This window comes from Malaya genurostris, chromosome 2 (assembly GCF_030247185.1).
Source record: "Malaya genurostris strain Urasoe2022 chromosome 2, Malgen_1.1, whole genome shotgun sequence".
NCBI classification, from domain to species: domain Eukaryota; kingdom Metazoa; phylum Arthropoda; class Insecta; order Diptera; family Culicidae; genus Malaya; species Malaya genurostris.
This window is the reverse complement of record NC_080571.1, coordinates 327,024,242-327,043,567: the sequence shown is the minus strand read 5'-3', so window position 1 is coordinate 327,043,567 and position 19,326 is coordinate 327,024,242. Positions and strand designations below refer to the sequence as shown.

The following is a 19,326-nucleotide window of genomic DNA, read 5'->3' as shown; positions in this document are numbered from 1 at the left end:
TTTCATTTGTGCATTACATTTTATTGGATGAGTAAAAATTGTTCAAATTTTGAGAATATCTAGTCGAGAGTGTAGTGTTTCCATGTGCAGAATGTCGTTATAATCTGTTAAGTGCTTTATTTGTTTATTTAGAGCAGAAAAAACTCACTGGAACTAAGACGTTATCAAATTTTTAACTCTCTCTCCAGCTCATCTCATCTTTAGGTTATAATTATCCAAATGATACATTTCCTTAAATTACATCAACGGTTACTACTCCAAACAAAATCATTTTTATCTCTAATACTAATACTAATACTAATACTAATACTAATACTAATACTAATACTAATACTAATACCGATACTAATACTAATACTAATACTAATACTAATACTAATACTAATACTAATACTAATACTAATACTAATACTAATACTAATACTAATACTAATACTAATACTAATACTAATACTAATACTAATACTAATACTAATACTAATACTAATACTAATACTAATACTAATACTAATACTAATACTAAAACTAATACTAATACTAATACTAATACTAATACTAATACTAATACTAATACTAATACTAATACTAATACTAATACTAATACTAATACTAATACTAATACTAATACTAATACTAATACTAATACTAATACTAATACTAATACTAATACTAATACTAATACTAATACTAATACTAATACTAATGCTAATACTAATACTAATACTAATACTAATACAAATACTAATACTAATACTAATACTAATACTAATACTAATACTAATACTAATACTAATACTAATACTAATACAAATACTAATACTAATACTAATACTAATACTAATACTAATACTAATACTAATACTAATACTAATACTAATACTAATACTAATACTAATACTCTGAGCAGCGATTAAACAGTCGGCACATACTGACGAAAGGTTCGTTGTGACCGTAATTGGTTCTAATGGAAGGAAGACGGAGAAAAGTATGAGATCGGCTGAACTTCGGCCAATAGAAAAAGGCGAGTGGGTAATGTCAGAGACATAACTGGATATTGTAAATACGAAAACAACTGACATGTTCCTTAACACTTCTGAATATCAATTAGTTCATCAATTGTATGAATTAAGCAAGCATTCCCCTTTTTCACATTTTTCACAAAAGCAAAGAAGGTTTCACTTGATCTCGATTACTGTGAATTTCACGCAGCGAAAAGTGCACAAATCTAATCAAACTGTTTGCACTAAACTGAGGATATTTACCATCGATTTGCGAGCAAGAAATCCTAATTGTTCTTTAGAAAACTTTTAGAGCCATTAGAACGGCTGATTTTGTGTGATGTTCTCCACCGTTGTCCTCTTTTCGTTGTTTTTTCAACAATGTGAACGACTAGCAGCTGTGACGTAATCAAGAGCGAAACTAGCTTTGCAAACGACACACAATACATCTGCTCGCAGTGGCGATAGAATCCAAACCGATCCAATTTTTGTTAAGAGGTTTCTTTTTACGCGATCTTGTTTGCAGCTTCTTCACTAATTAGCGATTCTAACGTCTATAAAAATAGCCGCATACAGAATTTCAATGTCGATTATTTTATTTTGGATTTGTATTTCATTGAAAGAAACTATCAGGATGCTGTACGGGATTCGTTCCTGCCTTTCAGATTGTGGAACTCACTACGATAGCACTGTTCGGAACATTTTTGTTGAACGATTTGTTGTACAGCAGCAGATATTTTGTTTTCTTCCTCAGAACTCGTTCTGATTGGCTGGTGTTGACATGGGTCAAATGAAACAGGTTTTTCAATAGTGTACTATTGAAATACTTCAATGCTGTTACTATACACGTTCAAGTTGAAAAATTTCGATTTTATTGGTAGTTAGATTATATAAATCCTTTCACAGATCACTGAGCAATGAGCTTTAAAAATACGAGAAAGGCAAACGCGCCTTATGAATTATCCTCTTTGATACTTGTGCAGTCCATACCTAACATTTCAGAAAAGTTTAATTTTGAACTGTTTGAGAATATGTCACACAACTGAAAATTTTATCATAAAATTGTGATCATATTTACGATGGCATGTAGCAAAAATTATGTTGATTCGTTAGATACAACAAGAGATCATCACGATCTAAAACTTATCACTCCCTCAGAGGGTAAATTTTGAAAAGGCGCCTCATAGTAAAGTAAGTCGTATTCACGACAAAATTCTGCACGATTAGGAGAAGAAAGCTTCGGAAAGCAGGAAAGATTTTCAAAAATTACAAGGATTTGAAGAAAGAGTGGATGAATGTACGTAAGAAACATGAAGCAAATGTTGCACAGAAACCGATGGGTAGTATTAATTCCAACGTTCGAATATTTACCCTAGAAGAGGAGGTTGGATTGAATAGCTTCGCAATAACACCTAAAAAATTTAAATGAATTTTTATGTTTTTCACTTTTTTAGAGTATGGTACTTACAAATACATCAATACATAGTATTCATAAGATGATCAAGCATTCTACTGACTTTAGTCACTCACTTAGAGCCCGAAAAAAACTCGAAATCTTTTCAATATTTGTCTCAAGATTTCACAACGGAATGCTGCGTCATGACTTCGCTATTAGTTTCGCCTTCCTGTGAAGATTTTTCTGACAAATTGTTTCGCGAAATAACTTATTATTACTCGTTCAATAAACATGTATATTCGAAAAGTTCTGAATTTCGAAAAATATTAATATCAATAAATATTATTATTTCACGATTTGCTTTGACTACCCCGTTTAGAAATATAATACATGTTTTGCAGTAAAACAACTAACTTCGACCACTAGTCGGACCTAGTGCAAAACCATTAAATTTGTTTCATGGCACAGTGCCCAGATACAATCAGTGCTTTACGGAACCAAGAAATGGGGAAAGGAAAAGAATCCGTACAACAATCGAATAAACGGAAAAGTCTATGTATGTGCTGTAAGTTTTGATAAAAAAAAATGAATTCTCCCCGTCTCGGAAAAAACAATTTGCATACTCATCAACGATGAATATGTATGTTTTTTTATTGTACTTGAACAAAAGCAACGAAAACAGCAAACAACATCATAGAAAGGGCTTCTGTAATTAAATGGCAAACAAACTTAGGAACAACAACCGAAGTAACGAAGAGAGGCGGGGGGCGGATGAAAGCGAATAAATGTTCAAACACTTCCAGAACCCTTGAGGCACAACCTTTGCGAATTCGATGCACCGGGGATCGCTTCTTGATCTCCCAGGCGTAACACGGGGCTTGCTACACCGGTGGTGCATTCGTACCTAATGTGGCTAGAGCGGGGTATGTCTCGTATAGTCAAGTGTATCGAAAAATTAGTAACAACAGGTGGTTCCGAGTTCCGTGCACCTTCACGGCAGCGTTCAACAACGACGGCTAACAGCAACTGAGGCCCTCGTTTCCAGAGGAGTTTTTGTTGCTACTTGATGGCGATGGAAGTTGTAATTTTAGCACATCCTGCTGATTACTCCGTTTTCAAAATTAGTTTAAATTACCCTTCGGGACAGTGAAATGGCGATGGGCGATGCGTACCGACCGTTGTGCTTTTCACTGTCCCTTCGGTCGCTGCTGGTTGGGGTTAAAATGCATCGATCAGCGCAACGTCGAATATAATGATCGTTTCGTTTCGGTGTTTAAAGTGAACAGCGCTGGCGAGGCAGTCAAATTTTTGCAAACGCAGGCATTTATTAACTCCACAAAACGGCAACTTAATTACTGGCTTCAGCTGGTAGCATTAATTTCCCAAATCGAAACAGCACACGAAGTTGCTCGCAGGCATAATCGTGTAAATATTATTCCTACTTTCTTTCGGCTGTTCCGTCTGTCCTCTTTGAAGCTGCTACCCATATTTTCGTGTCGCGCATGGTCTTGTAGTAAGCGAACGCGAAAAGAGTCACATACGTTGGCACATTTCACTCGCTTTTATTTTTACAATTCCCCACTGCCGGGGCCGTTGCCAATCGGTTGACGTCGCCTATGCTGAATTCCACCTAAAATTGCCAATTAACTCCGATCGCAGAGCCGTTGCTTTTCCGTGCGAACTTTAATTGAGTTTCCTTCGTTTGTTCCAGCGAGGCAGGAGTCGATCCCGCTCTCCACTGCCCAGTTTAGCCACTCAGTCGCACTCGCTCATTAATATGCAAATGTGAAAACCTGGGAAAACGGGGTCACGGAAGGTGACAAAGCGAAGAAGGGAAATGTCGGTGTATTTTTTCTTCCTTTGCCTCGTCAGAGCGCACGTTATCGCTTATCTTACCAATTTATCAATATTTACTGGCAGCAGCAAAACCCTTCCAATCGCTGGTGTTATTTTTTTTTGTTTTCTTTGAACCTCTCGTCAGCAGCAGCAGCAGCAACAGCAGCATCCAGTGGCCTTCTGCACGAGTTCAACATTCACTTCGTTGGTTGGCTTCCCTTTTTCGGTTCACGCAATGATGGCTGAAGAAGATGGCTTCGTACGGAGATTGGTGTAGGCGTTTTATTTGAAAACTCCAGCTATAGCTACTCAGGATAATCTTCGGGTACGGGTGATAGCTTTACTAGGAATACTAAAAACCTGTCCTTGGAGATTTTGTGGCCTAGATCCGTGCTTATATGTCTAGATTTGTACATTACTTTCGGTATCAATTTACAAGATCATCGCCCGTTAAGGGGGGAGTAAGGGATAATTTGAATAAAAAAATTTTTTTTTGTATTTTTTGCGGAGAAACAGCTTAAAAAAAATTAATTAAACTTTTTTTACAATATAAAGCACATTTAGTTAAATTTCCGTATATTAATATTGAAAAATAAGGCGGTAACAGAACATTCCCCGAAATCTTTTTTGAGAATCACGTTGCACGGTGAACACGATAACTCGGCCTAGAATTATCTGAAATCAAAAATGTTTTAAATTTTACTTAAATTACGAGTTATTTCTCCCTCTCCGTCGTTCTCAAGTTATTTTATTTGATTTTTTAACAGTTCGTGGCATATTTAGGCAAATAACGCAATCTTACGCTAATTGTTCCGCCATTTTTGAGGTGAAAAACTACCATAATATGAAAATGAAAAAAATTCAAAAACGTAGGGGGAGGGCGCATTGTATACCAAGAAAGAATGTTCAAAGTTTGAAAAGAATCGATTCAGTAGATTTTGCAGGATCTTGTTCACGGACTTCGAAAAATTGGTTTTCAGAAAAACACGTTTGATTTTTTTTTCTCAAAAAGTGAGCAAAAAAATATTTTGGGTAACTTACACTGAATTTCGGCACAATATTTTTGAAATGTTAAACTACAATAAAATGTAAAAAAATCGATTTTCCGAAACTGTTTATCCCTTACCCCTCCCCTCTTAATTTAAAAATCGGAAATCGAGTCCCGATAGAATTCAACTGGAACCTATAAAACTAAAAGACCTTATATTTGGAATTTTTTTTCTGAAAATAAGTTAAGCTTTAGTTGAGAAAGCGAAGAGGGTTTCATTTTTGAGTTCATTCCAAGGTACCGGTATAGATGAAGAGAAGGTTTGCATAGCCGAGGTCGGTTCGTTTGGTAAACATGATCTACAAATCGGAACAACAAAATTTAGAGTCTTACTCAGGTTGAAATTCAATATTTGAAATCATAAGGCGTTTCATATGAATCTAGTTTTGTGAAAATCTGGCCAGTCAAAATCAAAATCGTCTCAATAATTTCTCTATTAATATTTTATTATTTTGAAAACAATTTTCTATTTCCTAGAAGCTTATCTTAGTTGTGTTTCGTCGATACTTCGCAATACAAACATCACTTTCTTAAAATTCGATACAATTGCAAAGTGGCAATATCATATTTTTTCTTTTTCACATGTGAAAAGAGTGATCGCAGTATTAGAATAGTTTACTCACAGTGATGAAAAGTAATGAAATGAAGGCGGAAATTCTAAGAATCTCATCTCTGTCATTTTTCAACATGGGAATTTCATTTTCCAATTTCTGTCGACAGTGTCGACTCGACACCCTGTAGATATTATACAAGAATTGTCGATTAACCAGTACCCGTGTTCAGCGATTATCTCGTTGCACGCAATAAAACGAAAAAATATACTCTTGGCAACATTTAATAAGACGTCTTAGATATATAACCCTGTTGCCGCTTCTGTCGATTCAGACTTCAATTTTTCAATTTTTCAATCGAAATGTCAAACAAAAGATATACGCAGAACGGCTGAGTTTAATTATTAAATTAATTTCAGGTTGCATGAATGACTTAATTTTAATATGTTGAGCTGCACTCTGATAATCAGAAAAAAGTCTTTTCAAAAATGATTCAAAATTAGGTAAACATAGTTTAATCGTAAACTTTCCTGGTTCTATACACTTAAAAAATCCCTGTGATTTTACATCTTATTAGATGCACATAAATGGAGCGTCGCAGTTCACGCAAATTCACGTGGAAGAACATTTAAAATTGTGTCAGAAACTCCATGACATAAAATTCATTGAAATAAAAAAAAAAGAATACTGATAGCAGCCGCCGCGACTTGAACCGAGAATCATTGGATCGCAAGTTCGTCTGTTGATCGACTGAGCCACAGAAGCATGTATCTGCTTGACTGGTAAAAGGTGCATTTAAATTCATACAGTCGCATTTGCTAGCAGAACGCAAGTTACAGTCGAAACCAGTAAAATTCAAGCTCATCTAACATTAATTCATTACAAATAAAATTTTCCGTCATTTGACAAATTAGGTCTTTATGAATTGCATCGTATGAGGGATTAAGTCACCTGTAAAATTCATTTTTTTTGGAGAGCTACACTTTGCAATTTTCACCTAAGCTCCTGAATTGAACCCAGAGAGATGTGAATTGGAAGCAAAGAACAAAATAATGACTAATTTTACCATCATATCTTGTCTTACTGTTTCTGCGCTGTAATAGCGATAGTTGATGTTTTCTTGATATTTCATCAAAAGAATCAAGAAATTGTACAATATCTGTTAAGCATAAAAATTTGTTTTATATCTTATTTAGTTATTGATGAGATATTGCAATTAAATTAGGAACAATTGATCGTGTAGTTGTATCTTCAAATAAAATGTAATTGAATAAACTGGATCAGAACCAGATAAGAGAAGTGATTATGATATTATTCGTCTTTTATACTTATTTTGTTCTTGCTTTTATACTACAATGACAGAATTTGACATTTTGTTGCTATTTTCTCAGACAGACTTTGTTATGGTTTCCCATATTATAACTCTTATTTCAAACTAAATAATGTTACTTTATACCATTGAGATGTTCGGTTTTAATAATAAAATTTACTATTGGTTTGTCAATCACTTCTACCCGAGAAGACTCTCGTGGTTCAACTCGGAGGCGAATCTTTGCTATACACCGCGGATCACTAGCTCCTTGAATTTATGTTACTGAAAATCGATTCAAACACATATAAGAAAATGAAGTGAGCTTCATTTTGAAGATTTTGGCCATTATTTGCGGAATTTTCAGAACCGATAATTGAATACGGTATGGTGAAATTCGGATCATTAAATCATCCGAACAGTTTTAAGTCCAAGTATAACCAAAAACAGCTCGTATGACTATAAACTACAGAACCTACAAATTGGAACAGTTTCGAGCACAACTTAGAAGATATTTTACGGTTTTCTAAGTTGGTTTGAACATTTGAAAACTTATCACCTTGTAATATTAGCAATGGATGTCGGACTTGGATGTTTCTATGGGACTATCAGTCCTGTTAATTTGAGTTTTATTTTATGAAAATAAGCCATAGACGTCTTGATCTGCAAACTAGAGAAGTTCATTAGCCAAAATTGGCCACTTATTGAAAACACTCTTGAAATTGATATTTTACTCATAACACTATCTCCGGAACCGGAAGTTGGATCTGAATAAAAAAACGGGATTCTATTTTCATGGCTTCTGAAAACCTCTCAGTTGAATCTAAGATCAGTGTTGGTGATTGCCGAAAATTTGACAGAAGCTGCTATATTGCTATCTATATTGTATACAACATTTTCAATCCGGTAGAAGATGCTACAAGAACTCGAGTCTCACAATGCATGAACCGCGAGATAAGTTTTCTACATTTCTTCGCCCCACTTCATACTCTGAGTATCTACGGCCCTTAAAACAAATTTACAATTTAAAAACTGTAACCATCATCTAATATGTCCTAAAAATTGGAGCAGTTTTGAGCACAATTCAAATTCAAGATAGATTTTCAAAGTTTTTTCATCGCCGTCTTTCCCGACGGTTTAAAATTTTAAACCGAATCAATGCCGAAACCGGATGTCGAATCCAGACAATATTTAGGAATTCCGTATATAATACCATTCATTTGAATCTAAGTTTCCATAATCGGTACTGCCATCTCGGAGAAAAATGAAAAAGTTTTATTTTGAAATTTTCTACCATTATTTTCCATACATTCGGAATCTAGAGAACGATATGTTCAACGTGAGGTTTTTTGGGAATCAAATACAGAACCTGTGTAGTAGAGAAACTTACTAACTTCTTTTGAGAAATTAGTTAATCTTTACATCATTTTTTATAAGTGTGTATTCTTAAAATTGCAGATTTTTCTCACTCATACCTCTGTAATTGCGGAACCGATAGTCAGATACATACAAAATTATATAATTTCTTATGGGGTAATATGGTCCATTTGAATCTAAGTTTGTGAAAATCGGTGTCGCCATATCGGAGAAAAAGAGCAGCAGTCATCAATTTGTTTGCACATTATTCGATGTAGTTACGAAACCGGAGGTCTGATCCAGATGAAATTTGAAAATTTGCTATAGGACAATAGAACGTTTTATTTGAACTCAAATTTGTATTAGTTCAGCCATCGCCGAGCAAACTAGGTGCATATTTTTGTTACACATACACATACAAACCAGGACATTTTGCGATCTTACCGAACAGATTCAAATAGTATATACTGAGGTCTATTTTAGCGCGGGGAATACGTACCGCGTAAAAAAATGCGCAACAACAGCGTTGCTTCGGAGATCCGCAAAGAAGAAAGACCGAGAAAGACCGTGTAAAAACAAATCGCAAAACTTATGATTTTTGCCTTTCTCTATAGAAAGGTATTAGAATTGCTGGAAAAACCGACTTTCGAACGGAGCCTCTGAGACCCATAGTGTTATATACTATTCGACTCAGTTCGTCGAGATCGGAAAATGTCTGTGTGTGTGTATGTGTGTGTGTATGTGTGTGCACTTTTCGAAGATATTTGAACGCGCTCAATTTTCTCAGAGATGGCTGAACCGATTTAAACAAACTTGGGCTCGTTTGAAAGCTACTATCGGACCGTTGATCAAGTTCGAAGATCAAATGGCTGTGACTTTTGGTTCCGGAGATATGATTGTATAAGTGACGTAACCGACAAAAAGCGTTGTATTTGAACGCGCTCAATTTTCTCAGAGATGGCTGATCCGATTTTAACAAACTTGGGCTCGTTTGAAAGCTACTGTCGGGCCGTTGATCAAGTTCGAAGATCAAATAAGGGTGCCAAAATTTTGGGATCACCTCTATTTTCGTTAAGTTCTAGTGCTCAAAAGTTTAAGCACCTCGAAAAAAGCCTTCATGCAAAATTTGACCTAAATCGGACATGCTTAACGGGTGCTGCCCGGTGGTAAAGGTTTGACAATTTTCGATCTTGAAAAAGCACCATAGGGGGGAGTACATGAAATTTCCAAAATCGAAATTTTTTTTGATGCCGAAACTCTTAAAACTGCATGAAACATCGAAATTTAGTGTCCTCTCAAAAAAAAATTTTTTTTTGAAAAAATCAACTTTCTGGGACTTAGAAAAATTTTCATATTTTTTCTAAGTCCCAAAAAGTCGACTTTTTCAAAAAAATTTTTTTCGAGATGACACTAAATCTCGACGTTTCATGCAATTCTAAGCCTTTTGGCATCAACAATTTTTTTTCTATTTCGAAAATTTCATGTACTCCCCCCTATGGTGATTTTTCAAGATATATGAAAATTCCACTAAGTGGACTAAGAAGGCTTTTTTTAGATTAGCATCACTGATTACAAATAGGCAACGCAAATGTCAAGCACTAGTTTGGAAAAATGATGCTGACTGTGTGACATAAAACACTGAAGCATGCTTTTGTGAACTACTCAAATCAATCTGAATCAATTGGTCAAAATTAGTATCCGAAATTTTTTAATAAAAGTATGAAATATATTTTCATGAGACTGTTATGAAAGAAGAGAAAGGCATTATCACACCACTAGGTGGATTAAGAAGGGTTTTTTTTTATTTCAAATGCCTTCGAAATGCATTGAACGTCGGGATCTGTTGCAGCCTAAAACAATCTCTGGTGTCCGGTGTAATCTCCAAAAATCAAAAACTTTCCAAGCGTCAGTGTTAACTTAATGAAAAATTCGGGATAACACCAGATCTCGACGTTTCATGCATTTCTAAGACAAAACAAGAAAACCGGATAGCTCTGAAAATTCGCGTAAAGTAACTCGTAACTTCGGAAGTCCACGTTAAAAAAGCCACGTAAAAACCGCATTAAAAACCATGTAAAAAAGATCTCAGTATATAGCATTCGACAATAGTTGTATATAGCATTCGTTTCAATAGTTGGTTGCATATAGTTTCTTTATGAGAAAGGCAAACATAATTTAAAAAAAAAACACGAAATTTGAACAAATCCTCCAAAATCTGTGTAGAAGACGTTTTAAATCCTTAAATGGAACACCGTAGGGTAACACAGATAGCAAAACATTTCCACGCAAGTTAGTAATGTATTCGATATAAGTGAGTTTTTAGATAGAGGAAAACGAGTATTCAGATTGGGAAGTTCAAGTTTCTAAATTTTTATATGCAGTTGATCAGACCCGCACGTAAAAAACTGTCACTTAATCGCATTGTTGCTTTTGAAATTAAAAGCCTCTTAGTTCTAGCTTCTGCACGTTACCATGCAGGTACAATAAAAATTATTAAGCATACGATTTCCCACTTGACTACTGCTCATTCATTCCTTGTAAATTGGAAGAAAAGAAAATCACTTACTCGCACTTATTCACGCTAAAACGCTCGTGCTTGCGAACAGAATCCCTACCACACTCCACGCGGGAAAGTGCACTACAGCCATCATCACTCCGGAACGATTCACGCAACCAAATTGAAGTGACACCTACATGAGCAACCCATCGGATGTTCTACACGGTTGCGGAGTGCGGACCCGAGCTTACGGGCTGTGGATTTACGTGTTAACTAGCAGACGCATCAGAACGGTAGTTAGCTGCAACGCAATGTTCCCCCGGTCAATCGTGGGAATCAGCCGACTTGAATTTTATGCTCATAGAGCTCGAGCTCTTGTGCTGATGGATGGGAGGAGGTGCGTCACTTTTTCAAACCAAGCAGGTTTCAGGTCAACACGTCAGGGCGGTGGTTGTTCGGCTGATAGTAGTAATTATCTTACTGGACTGGAATCATTGCCCCCATGCAAAAGGGGGAGTAGATTATCGGCAAGTCGTAATTATACGCGAATAGCATAGAATAAGATGGCTTAAATCGCTTGCGATCTAGCAGTTATGAGAGAAAGATTTTCGATCTAAACTTATCAAACTGTTCGAATCAGTGAATTCCAGGATGTGGTCATAATTTCATTAATTTGATCAATTCCCTCTGGTTTCAGTGAACTTGAACAGTGAAATAAAATGAGCAATCCAATTAATGGTTTCGTTTCACTATTGCACGACAGGACGATCAGCGCGAAGCGCAAAATTTGTAGTCAAACGCAGAAACGTTCTTTTGTGGTGAAAAGAAAAATAAAAACAACTATTCAGGCCAGCGGGAGACCTCTCCTGCCTAGACAGCCGTTGTACGACGTTGAACCTCAATCCATTATGATGAAACTGTTGGACATTTTGAACGTGTGGGGAGAAGGAGTTAGTGCTGCGGTGGCGGACAGAAGAAATGAAACCATATCAAAACCGTAGATTGATCGATGCCTCCCATTTCGCACCAATCACTTCGCTTCGTTCGCCGATGGAGAAACGATCGCACAGCTTGAACCGTTTCTGTATCGAATGGACGAATGCGCGATGACGCGGGTAGAAAACTTGAAAGGGAGAAAGAATGTTAAAAGCAGCTCAACGGTGGTGTGTAGAAAATTGAAAATGAAACATAAATCATAAATTATAGCAATAGGATAGCCTCTTCCGTGCCCAGTCTCGTCATTCGTCAGACGTCGCGTCGGTGGATTTCTTGGAATTCCACCTCTTTATTCCCCCCTTTTATGATTGTCGGTTTGAAGAGAGCGCAAAAGAATGATTGTGTTATTTTTTTTTTCGGGGGATCCAGCAGGGGTCTGAGTCTAAGGGCTAGAGAGAGAATGAAAAACCGCAAGCGTATTATTGACTAATTACCTGTGGTCTCGTAGATGGTCCTGCCGTCGGAAAGCTTTCCCACAAATATCGCAGGAGTAGGGCCGTTCGTCAGTGTGCGTACGTTCGTGGATTAGCAGGTTGTAGGACTTGGTGAACTGGCGGGAACAGAACTTGCAGATGAATTGTTTCTTGGGACGCGACGCTCGACCCGGAGCTCGCATCAATCTTCGATCTAGCCCGGCATGCATTCCGGGAACTCCCGGTGGGTACAGTCCAGCCGGGGGGAAAGTAAACGTTCCAGCTGAAGTCGGTGATGGACCTGGTCCTCCGAGAAAGGCTCCTGGAGGTGGATACATCCCACCAGGAGATTGTACCGGAGGACCTCCAGGTCTAGGCAGTAGCATTGCGGCTGCTGCTTCCCTAAGTGCCATTTCTTTCCGTTTATCGGCCATCATGGCCATCAATTCGTAGCTGGAGCCTCGCTTGGGAACCCCTTCTTTCGGTAGTCCATCCGGTCCGTCCAGCATTCCCGGGTACAGACCAGGCCTTAGAGAACGAGAAGGAAGCACAGGCACGAAAGCAGAACTTTCCCGACCGTGATGCTGGCCTGCGGGGTTCATCATGTGTGGTGGAAATCCGCCCAGCTGGCCATCGTATCCACCCGCTCCAGAGGATGGTGTTCGTCCTCCGCTTCTACTGGCAGATCCGGAGCTGGCTCCACCGGAGGAACCTCGAATCGACGGGGAAGAAGGCGAGTTTCCACCGGCTAGGAACTGGTCAATTCGTGAGGAACGTGACATTGTCGTGATTCCATGATCGTCGGTTGTGCCGCCAGCGGCCGGCATTCTGAAACAAAAACAAAACATATGGAAACATGAATGAGTGGAAATATACACTTTTTGAATGCAGTGAGCATAAGGTGCTATCAGCGAAGGACGAGAAGAGCGAAAAGCAACAACAGCAGCAGCAGGATACGTGTGGACAGTCGATGGAATATGATTTACAGCTCACAAAAACGGTTTTGCTTACATTAGCCCCGTCCCGTCCTGTCCTGCCACGAATTGTTGGTACCCTTTCGCTTCAGTGTATGTTTATGTTTCTTTCGGCGGAGTAAATATCGAATGTGCTGCTTTTTTCGTTGACTGTTTATATGGTGCTTTGCTGTTTTCTTTGGCCCCTGGTATATCTGCCCGGGTGTATTGGATGGTGAGCTGGCACGAAAAACGAGCGCGCGGCGTAAAAAATAAAGGAATGTACCTACTGTCAATAGCATTAGAGAGAAACAAACAGCCTGATCTGAAAAGGCCTCATTTTGGATAAACATTTCGGTATGGACTGCGATGGATTGGGGATTTTACAAAGTCAAAGATTTGGTTTGTTTTTTTCCTCTGCATGCATTTGGCTGGTTGGGTGGTGTGTGAGCTCGTATGACAGCTACACGGGTAGATTGCAATGGTTCATAATGAACAGTTTGCTTAATTTGACTTGCAAAATTATCTTAGCTCTCAGATAAACTTGTTTTCAAATTCATCTTAATATGCGGATTATTTCAAATGAAACAATTGAAATCGCAAATAAAACATACGCAGTAGTTATGAAGTTTCATGGAATTGTATTGTATGTTAAACAGTTGAATCAGGAATGTATTCAGCCAAAACATCAATTTACGTTGTGAATTTTATCGACGAAAAAAATGCCTCTAACAATTCACCCTACATATATCGGATATGCGATAAGATACTGATCATGCTGGTTTTTCATATCAAAATCTCAGAATTTGCAATTTTTGATAAGACCCAAAGTTTTATATCACTAATAGAGTCAAAAACAAAGATGTTGTTATTGCGGTAAAACATCATTTCAATCGAATATTATTACATGAAAATGAAATTTATGGCCATTGACTGTCAGCATATCAATTTGACTTTTGTAGCCATACTCAAATGAAGCTCCCAGAAATCATCATCAATTGAATAACCGTACTTAGTATTGCTTACTCAATTTCAAGTACCAAGCAGTCTACCCGCGTCTCTGCCTTCACTGTTGGTAGTGAGTAAGTTAGAATTAATAGGCATGGACATCAACTCGATAACCAAAACTCTTTCCGGCGAGAATTATAAATAGAGGGTGGCGGCTCTCATTTGAGCAAGTTTGAATCGATAACTTTTGACTGTTTGAAATGTTTTGATAAGTGTTCCTAAGTATCAAAAATGAAAACTGAAAAAGGGAAGAATTATAATTAATATTTCAGTTATCATGACTGGTTGACTGGTTTTCATCCATTATCTTGAACCGATTCGAGTGTTTTTTTATAAACCTCCATTGAAGACCGCTCTCTCATTCATATCTCATGTAAGAGATATTTCAATTCAAAAGATCAACTGACGGTGGTAGTTAAACTAAGCTTTGATTGGAAGAGAAACGAATGAAGAACTGAGTGCTACCCGATCCACACGTCAGCGAAGGTTGTGTGTTAGTATGTGAAGTTTACTGCAGTAGAATTATCGTCAATGTGTCGACTATAATATTTCACAAATTGTTCTGGAACGTACATTGTCTGTCCTTCACAAACCTTCTAAACCTTGGTGTCCTTCTAAACTAAAGGGTGATTTTTTAAGAGCTTGAGAACTTTTTTAAACAATAAAACGCATAAAATTTGCAAAATCTCATCGGTTCTTTATTTTAAACGTTAGATTGGTACATGACATTTACTTTTTGAAGATAATTTCATTTAAATGTTGACCGCGGCTGCGTCTTAGGTGGTCCATTCGGAAAATCCGCTTTTTTATCGACAAATTTTGTTCAGCGATGAGGCTCATTTCTGGTTGAATGGCTACGTAAATAAGCAAAATTGCCGCATTTGGAGTGAAGAGCAACCAGAAGCCGTTCAAGAACTGCCCATGCATCCCGAAAAATGCACTGTTTGGTGTGGTTTGTACGCTGGTGGAATCATTGGACCGTATTTTTTCAAAGATGCTGTTGGACGCAACGTTACAGTGAATGGCGATCGCTATCGTTCGATGCTAACAAACTTTTTGTTGCCAAAAATGGAAGAACTGAACTTGGTTGACATGTGGTTTCAACAAGATGGCGCTACATGCCACACAGCTCGCGATTCTATGGCCATTTTGAGGGAAAACTTCGGAGAACAATTCATCTCAAGAAATGGACCGGTAAGTTGGCCACCAAGATCATGCGATTTGACGCCTTTAGACTATTTTTTGTGGGGCTACGTCAAGTCTAAAGTCTACAGAAATAAGCCAGTAACTATTCCAGCTTTGGAAGACAACATTTCCGAAGAAATTCGGGCTATTCCGGCCGAAATGCTCGAAAAAGTTGCCCAAAATTGGACTTTCCGAATGGACCACCTAAGACGCAGCCGCGGTCAACATTTAAATGAAATTATCTTCAAAAAGTAAATGTCATGTACCAATCTAACGTTTAAAATAAAGAACCGATGAGATTTTGCAAATTTTATGCGTTTTATTGTTTAAAAAAGTTCTCAAGCTCTTAAAAAATCACCCTTTATAAGTTAAATTTCAAGGAGCACATTGAGTTTACTATCTCCATGATGATGTACATTGCTTGACAGCAATATACTGTGCCTTAGTTCGCTCTACGCTCGGATACGATATCCAACGCATTGAAACAATCGAAACAAAATTTGTTCGATTTGCTCTGCGTCGGCTTCCTTGGAGAAACCCTTGGAACATTCCAAGTTACCATGCCAGAGGCAAACTGACTGATCTCGATTTGTACTTTTGTGGCAGATCTCCTCCAATCATGAACAGACTGCTCCGAGCTCTCACAGCTTTTACAAATAGATATCCATCCCCGTAATCTTGGAAACTATTCTTTTCTCAGGATCCCGTATGCTAGAACTAATTATGGGTATAACGAGCCTTTTGACAACATGTGCCGAATATTCAACCACTATTCCAATTCATTCAACTTTAATCTATCATGAAACGTTGTCAAGAAATTGTTCCTAGGGTTACTATGTAATTAGTTTTAGATTTAGTTAGTTTAAAAATACTATGTTTGAGTGAAATGTATAATTTGGATGATTGTAATCTGTTGATGCAAAAGATGAGGAGGTTTTATGCTTGGGGGGAGAGCAAGTTTGATAGAAATTAACTCCACCGGGCTTTCCTCTGCTCCAAATCTGCAAGACTAAACACGCTTCCGAGATGTGCTCGCGTTTGAGTTTTTGGTGGCATGCGTGGCGTCTGTCGGCAAGATGTTATTTTTATAGCGGGCGCTCGGTACTAATCTTTGTGGCATCTTTTACCTCGTGCACCATCAATTTTATGTATATTAATTCAATTATAGTACATAACTAATATAATTTAATGAATTATAGGATCTTGATTTCTAAGTAACATTTTTGCTAAATGCACAAGACAGTTTTCAATTTTATCGTGAATACGACTTACTTTACTATGGGGTGCCTTTTCAAAATTTACCATCTGAGAGAGTGATAAGTTTTTGATCGTGAATATCTCTTGTTGTATCTAACGAATCAACATAATTTTTGCTACATGCCATCGGAAATATGATCACAATTTTATGATAAAAATTTCAGTTTTGTGACATAATCTCAAATAAATCAAAATTAAACTTTTCTGGAAAGTTTGGTATAAGCGAGAATCAAAGAAGATAATTCATAAGGCGCGTTTGCCTTTCTCGTATTTTTAAAGCTCAGTGATCTGTGAAAGGATTTATATAATCTAACTACCAATAGAATAGAAATTTTTCAACTTAAACGTGTATAGCAAAAGCATTGAAGTATTTCAATAGTACACTATTGAAAAACCTGTCTCATTTGACCCATGTCAACACCAGCCAATCAGAACGCATTCTGAGGAAGAGAACAAAATATCTGCTGCTGTACAACAAATCGTTCGAGGAAAATGTTCCGAACAGTGTTTAATATCGTAGTGAGTTCCACAATTTGGTCCTTCTGAAAGGCAGGAATGAATCCCGTACAGCATCCGGATAGTTTCTTTCAATGAAATGCAAATGATAGTTTCTTTCAATGATATGCAAATCCAAAATGAAATAGTCGAGATTAAATTTAATATGCTGCTATTTTTATAGCCGTTAGGACCGCCCATTAGTGAAAAAGCTGCAAACGAAATCAGGTAAAAACAAGCCTCTCAACAAAAATTGGATCAGTTTGGATTCTATCGCCACTGCGAGCAGATGTATTTTGTGTCGTTTGCACAGCTAGTTTCGCTTTCGACAAGAGCGATTACGTCACAGCTGCTAGTCGTTCACATTGTTGAAAAAAACAACGAAAATAGGACAAAGGTGGAGAGCATCACACAAAATCAACCGTTCTAATGGCTCTAAAAGTTTTCTGAAGAACTATTAGCATTTGTTGCTCGCAAATCGAAGGAAAATATCCCCAGTTCAGAGCAAATCTAGAACAGTTTGGTTAGATTTGTGCACTTTTCGCTGTGTGAAATTCACAGTAATCGAGATCAAGTAAAGCCTTCTTTGTTTTTGCGAAAAATGTTCCAGAGTTTAATGTCGTAGATAATTACGCATTTTGTCCCTTCTGAATGCTAGAAACGAATCCCTATAGCATATTGATAGTTTCGTTCAATAAATTAGGCCTATTGTATCATTGATCAACCCAGCGAATTAATGTTTTCTTTATTGGAAGATTATAATCGGTTGTAAACGCTACACCTACACCAACCATATCAGTATCGCACCCACGTACAACAGCTCAGCCTGGAATCAGATGACGGAAGTCAGCGGCATCCATCGGAATCCGAATTCAACTCATCACTCTCCATCACAAACGCTTTCATAAAAGGTTCTTTTCAGAGCCACCATTATTTTATTATAAAGAACTATACTGATTATTTCATAATATTTGTGTTTCAGAATGTTAAATGTAAATAATCCGTACCTGAACTAGTGCATCGTTTCAAATTCTACATACAATTTCATAAAATTGATCAACTAATTGATATTCGGAAATGTTAAGGAACATGACAGTTGTTTACGTATTCACGACAATCAGTTATGCATCTGACATTACCCACCCGCCTTTTTTATCAGTTTTCGTCTTAGGCTTATCAGACTCAGAGCACTTTATGTCTAACTGCTGGTGCAACTTAACAGTTCAGTATAATCTGTTTAGCACTTTATGATAATTGCATACTAATTTTTAGTTTTCCATAAAAGTTTCCGTTTACTCGGGTTACCGAAATCTCTTGATGATTGTTATCTGATGACGACATTGGTTCACGTACGAATCATCAATTAAGCAGAGCTGCAAATTGTCAGTCATGTCAAATGACCTTGACAGCCTGACCAAAATCATCGTGAACTGTAATCGGTACGGTCAAACTGTCTGTCAAATGAGATACTCGATAGTTCTATGACCAAGTAGAAGTACACTCAGTCAAAGACAGACGACTTTTTTGTTTTCTCCTATTCCCTGTTGAAGTAAAAAAAATACATGAAAGTACTAACATAAACATAAATTGATAAAGTTAATTATTCTTTGCAAAAAGTCATCGGACTACGGAATTTATTGGTGTAAATGAATTTAATTTAATGTTTATGCTGCTTGATTAATATTTAGTCACATCGTAATCAAGCAGTGACAGGAGAAATGAAGATAATATCAATCGCATCGGCAATCAATGAGCGTCCTGGTGAGTTTAATATCAAGAGAATTTAAGTTATGACAGATCGGCTCTCAGACACTCAATGTATGATGTTTGGTAGAGCCTGATTGGCAGCAGTCCAGTGACATAAGCTTTCCAATCTTCGTCGTGCAGCAACTTTGATAGTGACATTTAGCAGCTTTGCAATTAAGACATTGAACTTCAAAGCAAAATTGAGAACTGTTTTGCAAGTAGCATTAACATTTCAGACTGCTTGGCGGCTGATGTTGAACTGCTAAGTTACACTAGTACGTC

At 37.2% G+C, this 19,326-nt stretch overlaps 1 protein-coding gene across 1 annotated transcript in view; it reads right to left on the bottom strand.

The window, feature by feature from the left end:
• Window positions 1–19,326, bottom strand: part of LOC131431446 (protein bowel) — a 103,001-nt gene that overhangs the window by 34,606 nt on the left and 49,069 nt on the right. Inside the window, exon 2 of the mRNA XM_058597168.1 lies at window positions 12,422–13,228. Coding sequence (XP_058453151.1) covers window positions 12,422–13,227 — 806 coding nt within the window. The 5' untranslated portion in view covers window position 13,228. The remainder of the gene's footprint in view (window positions 1–12,421; window positions 13,229–19,326) is intronic.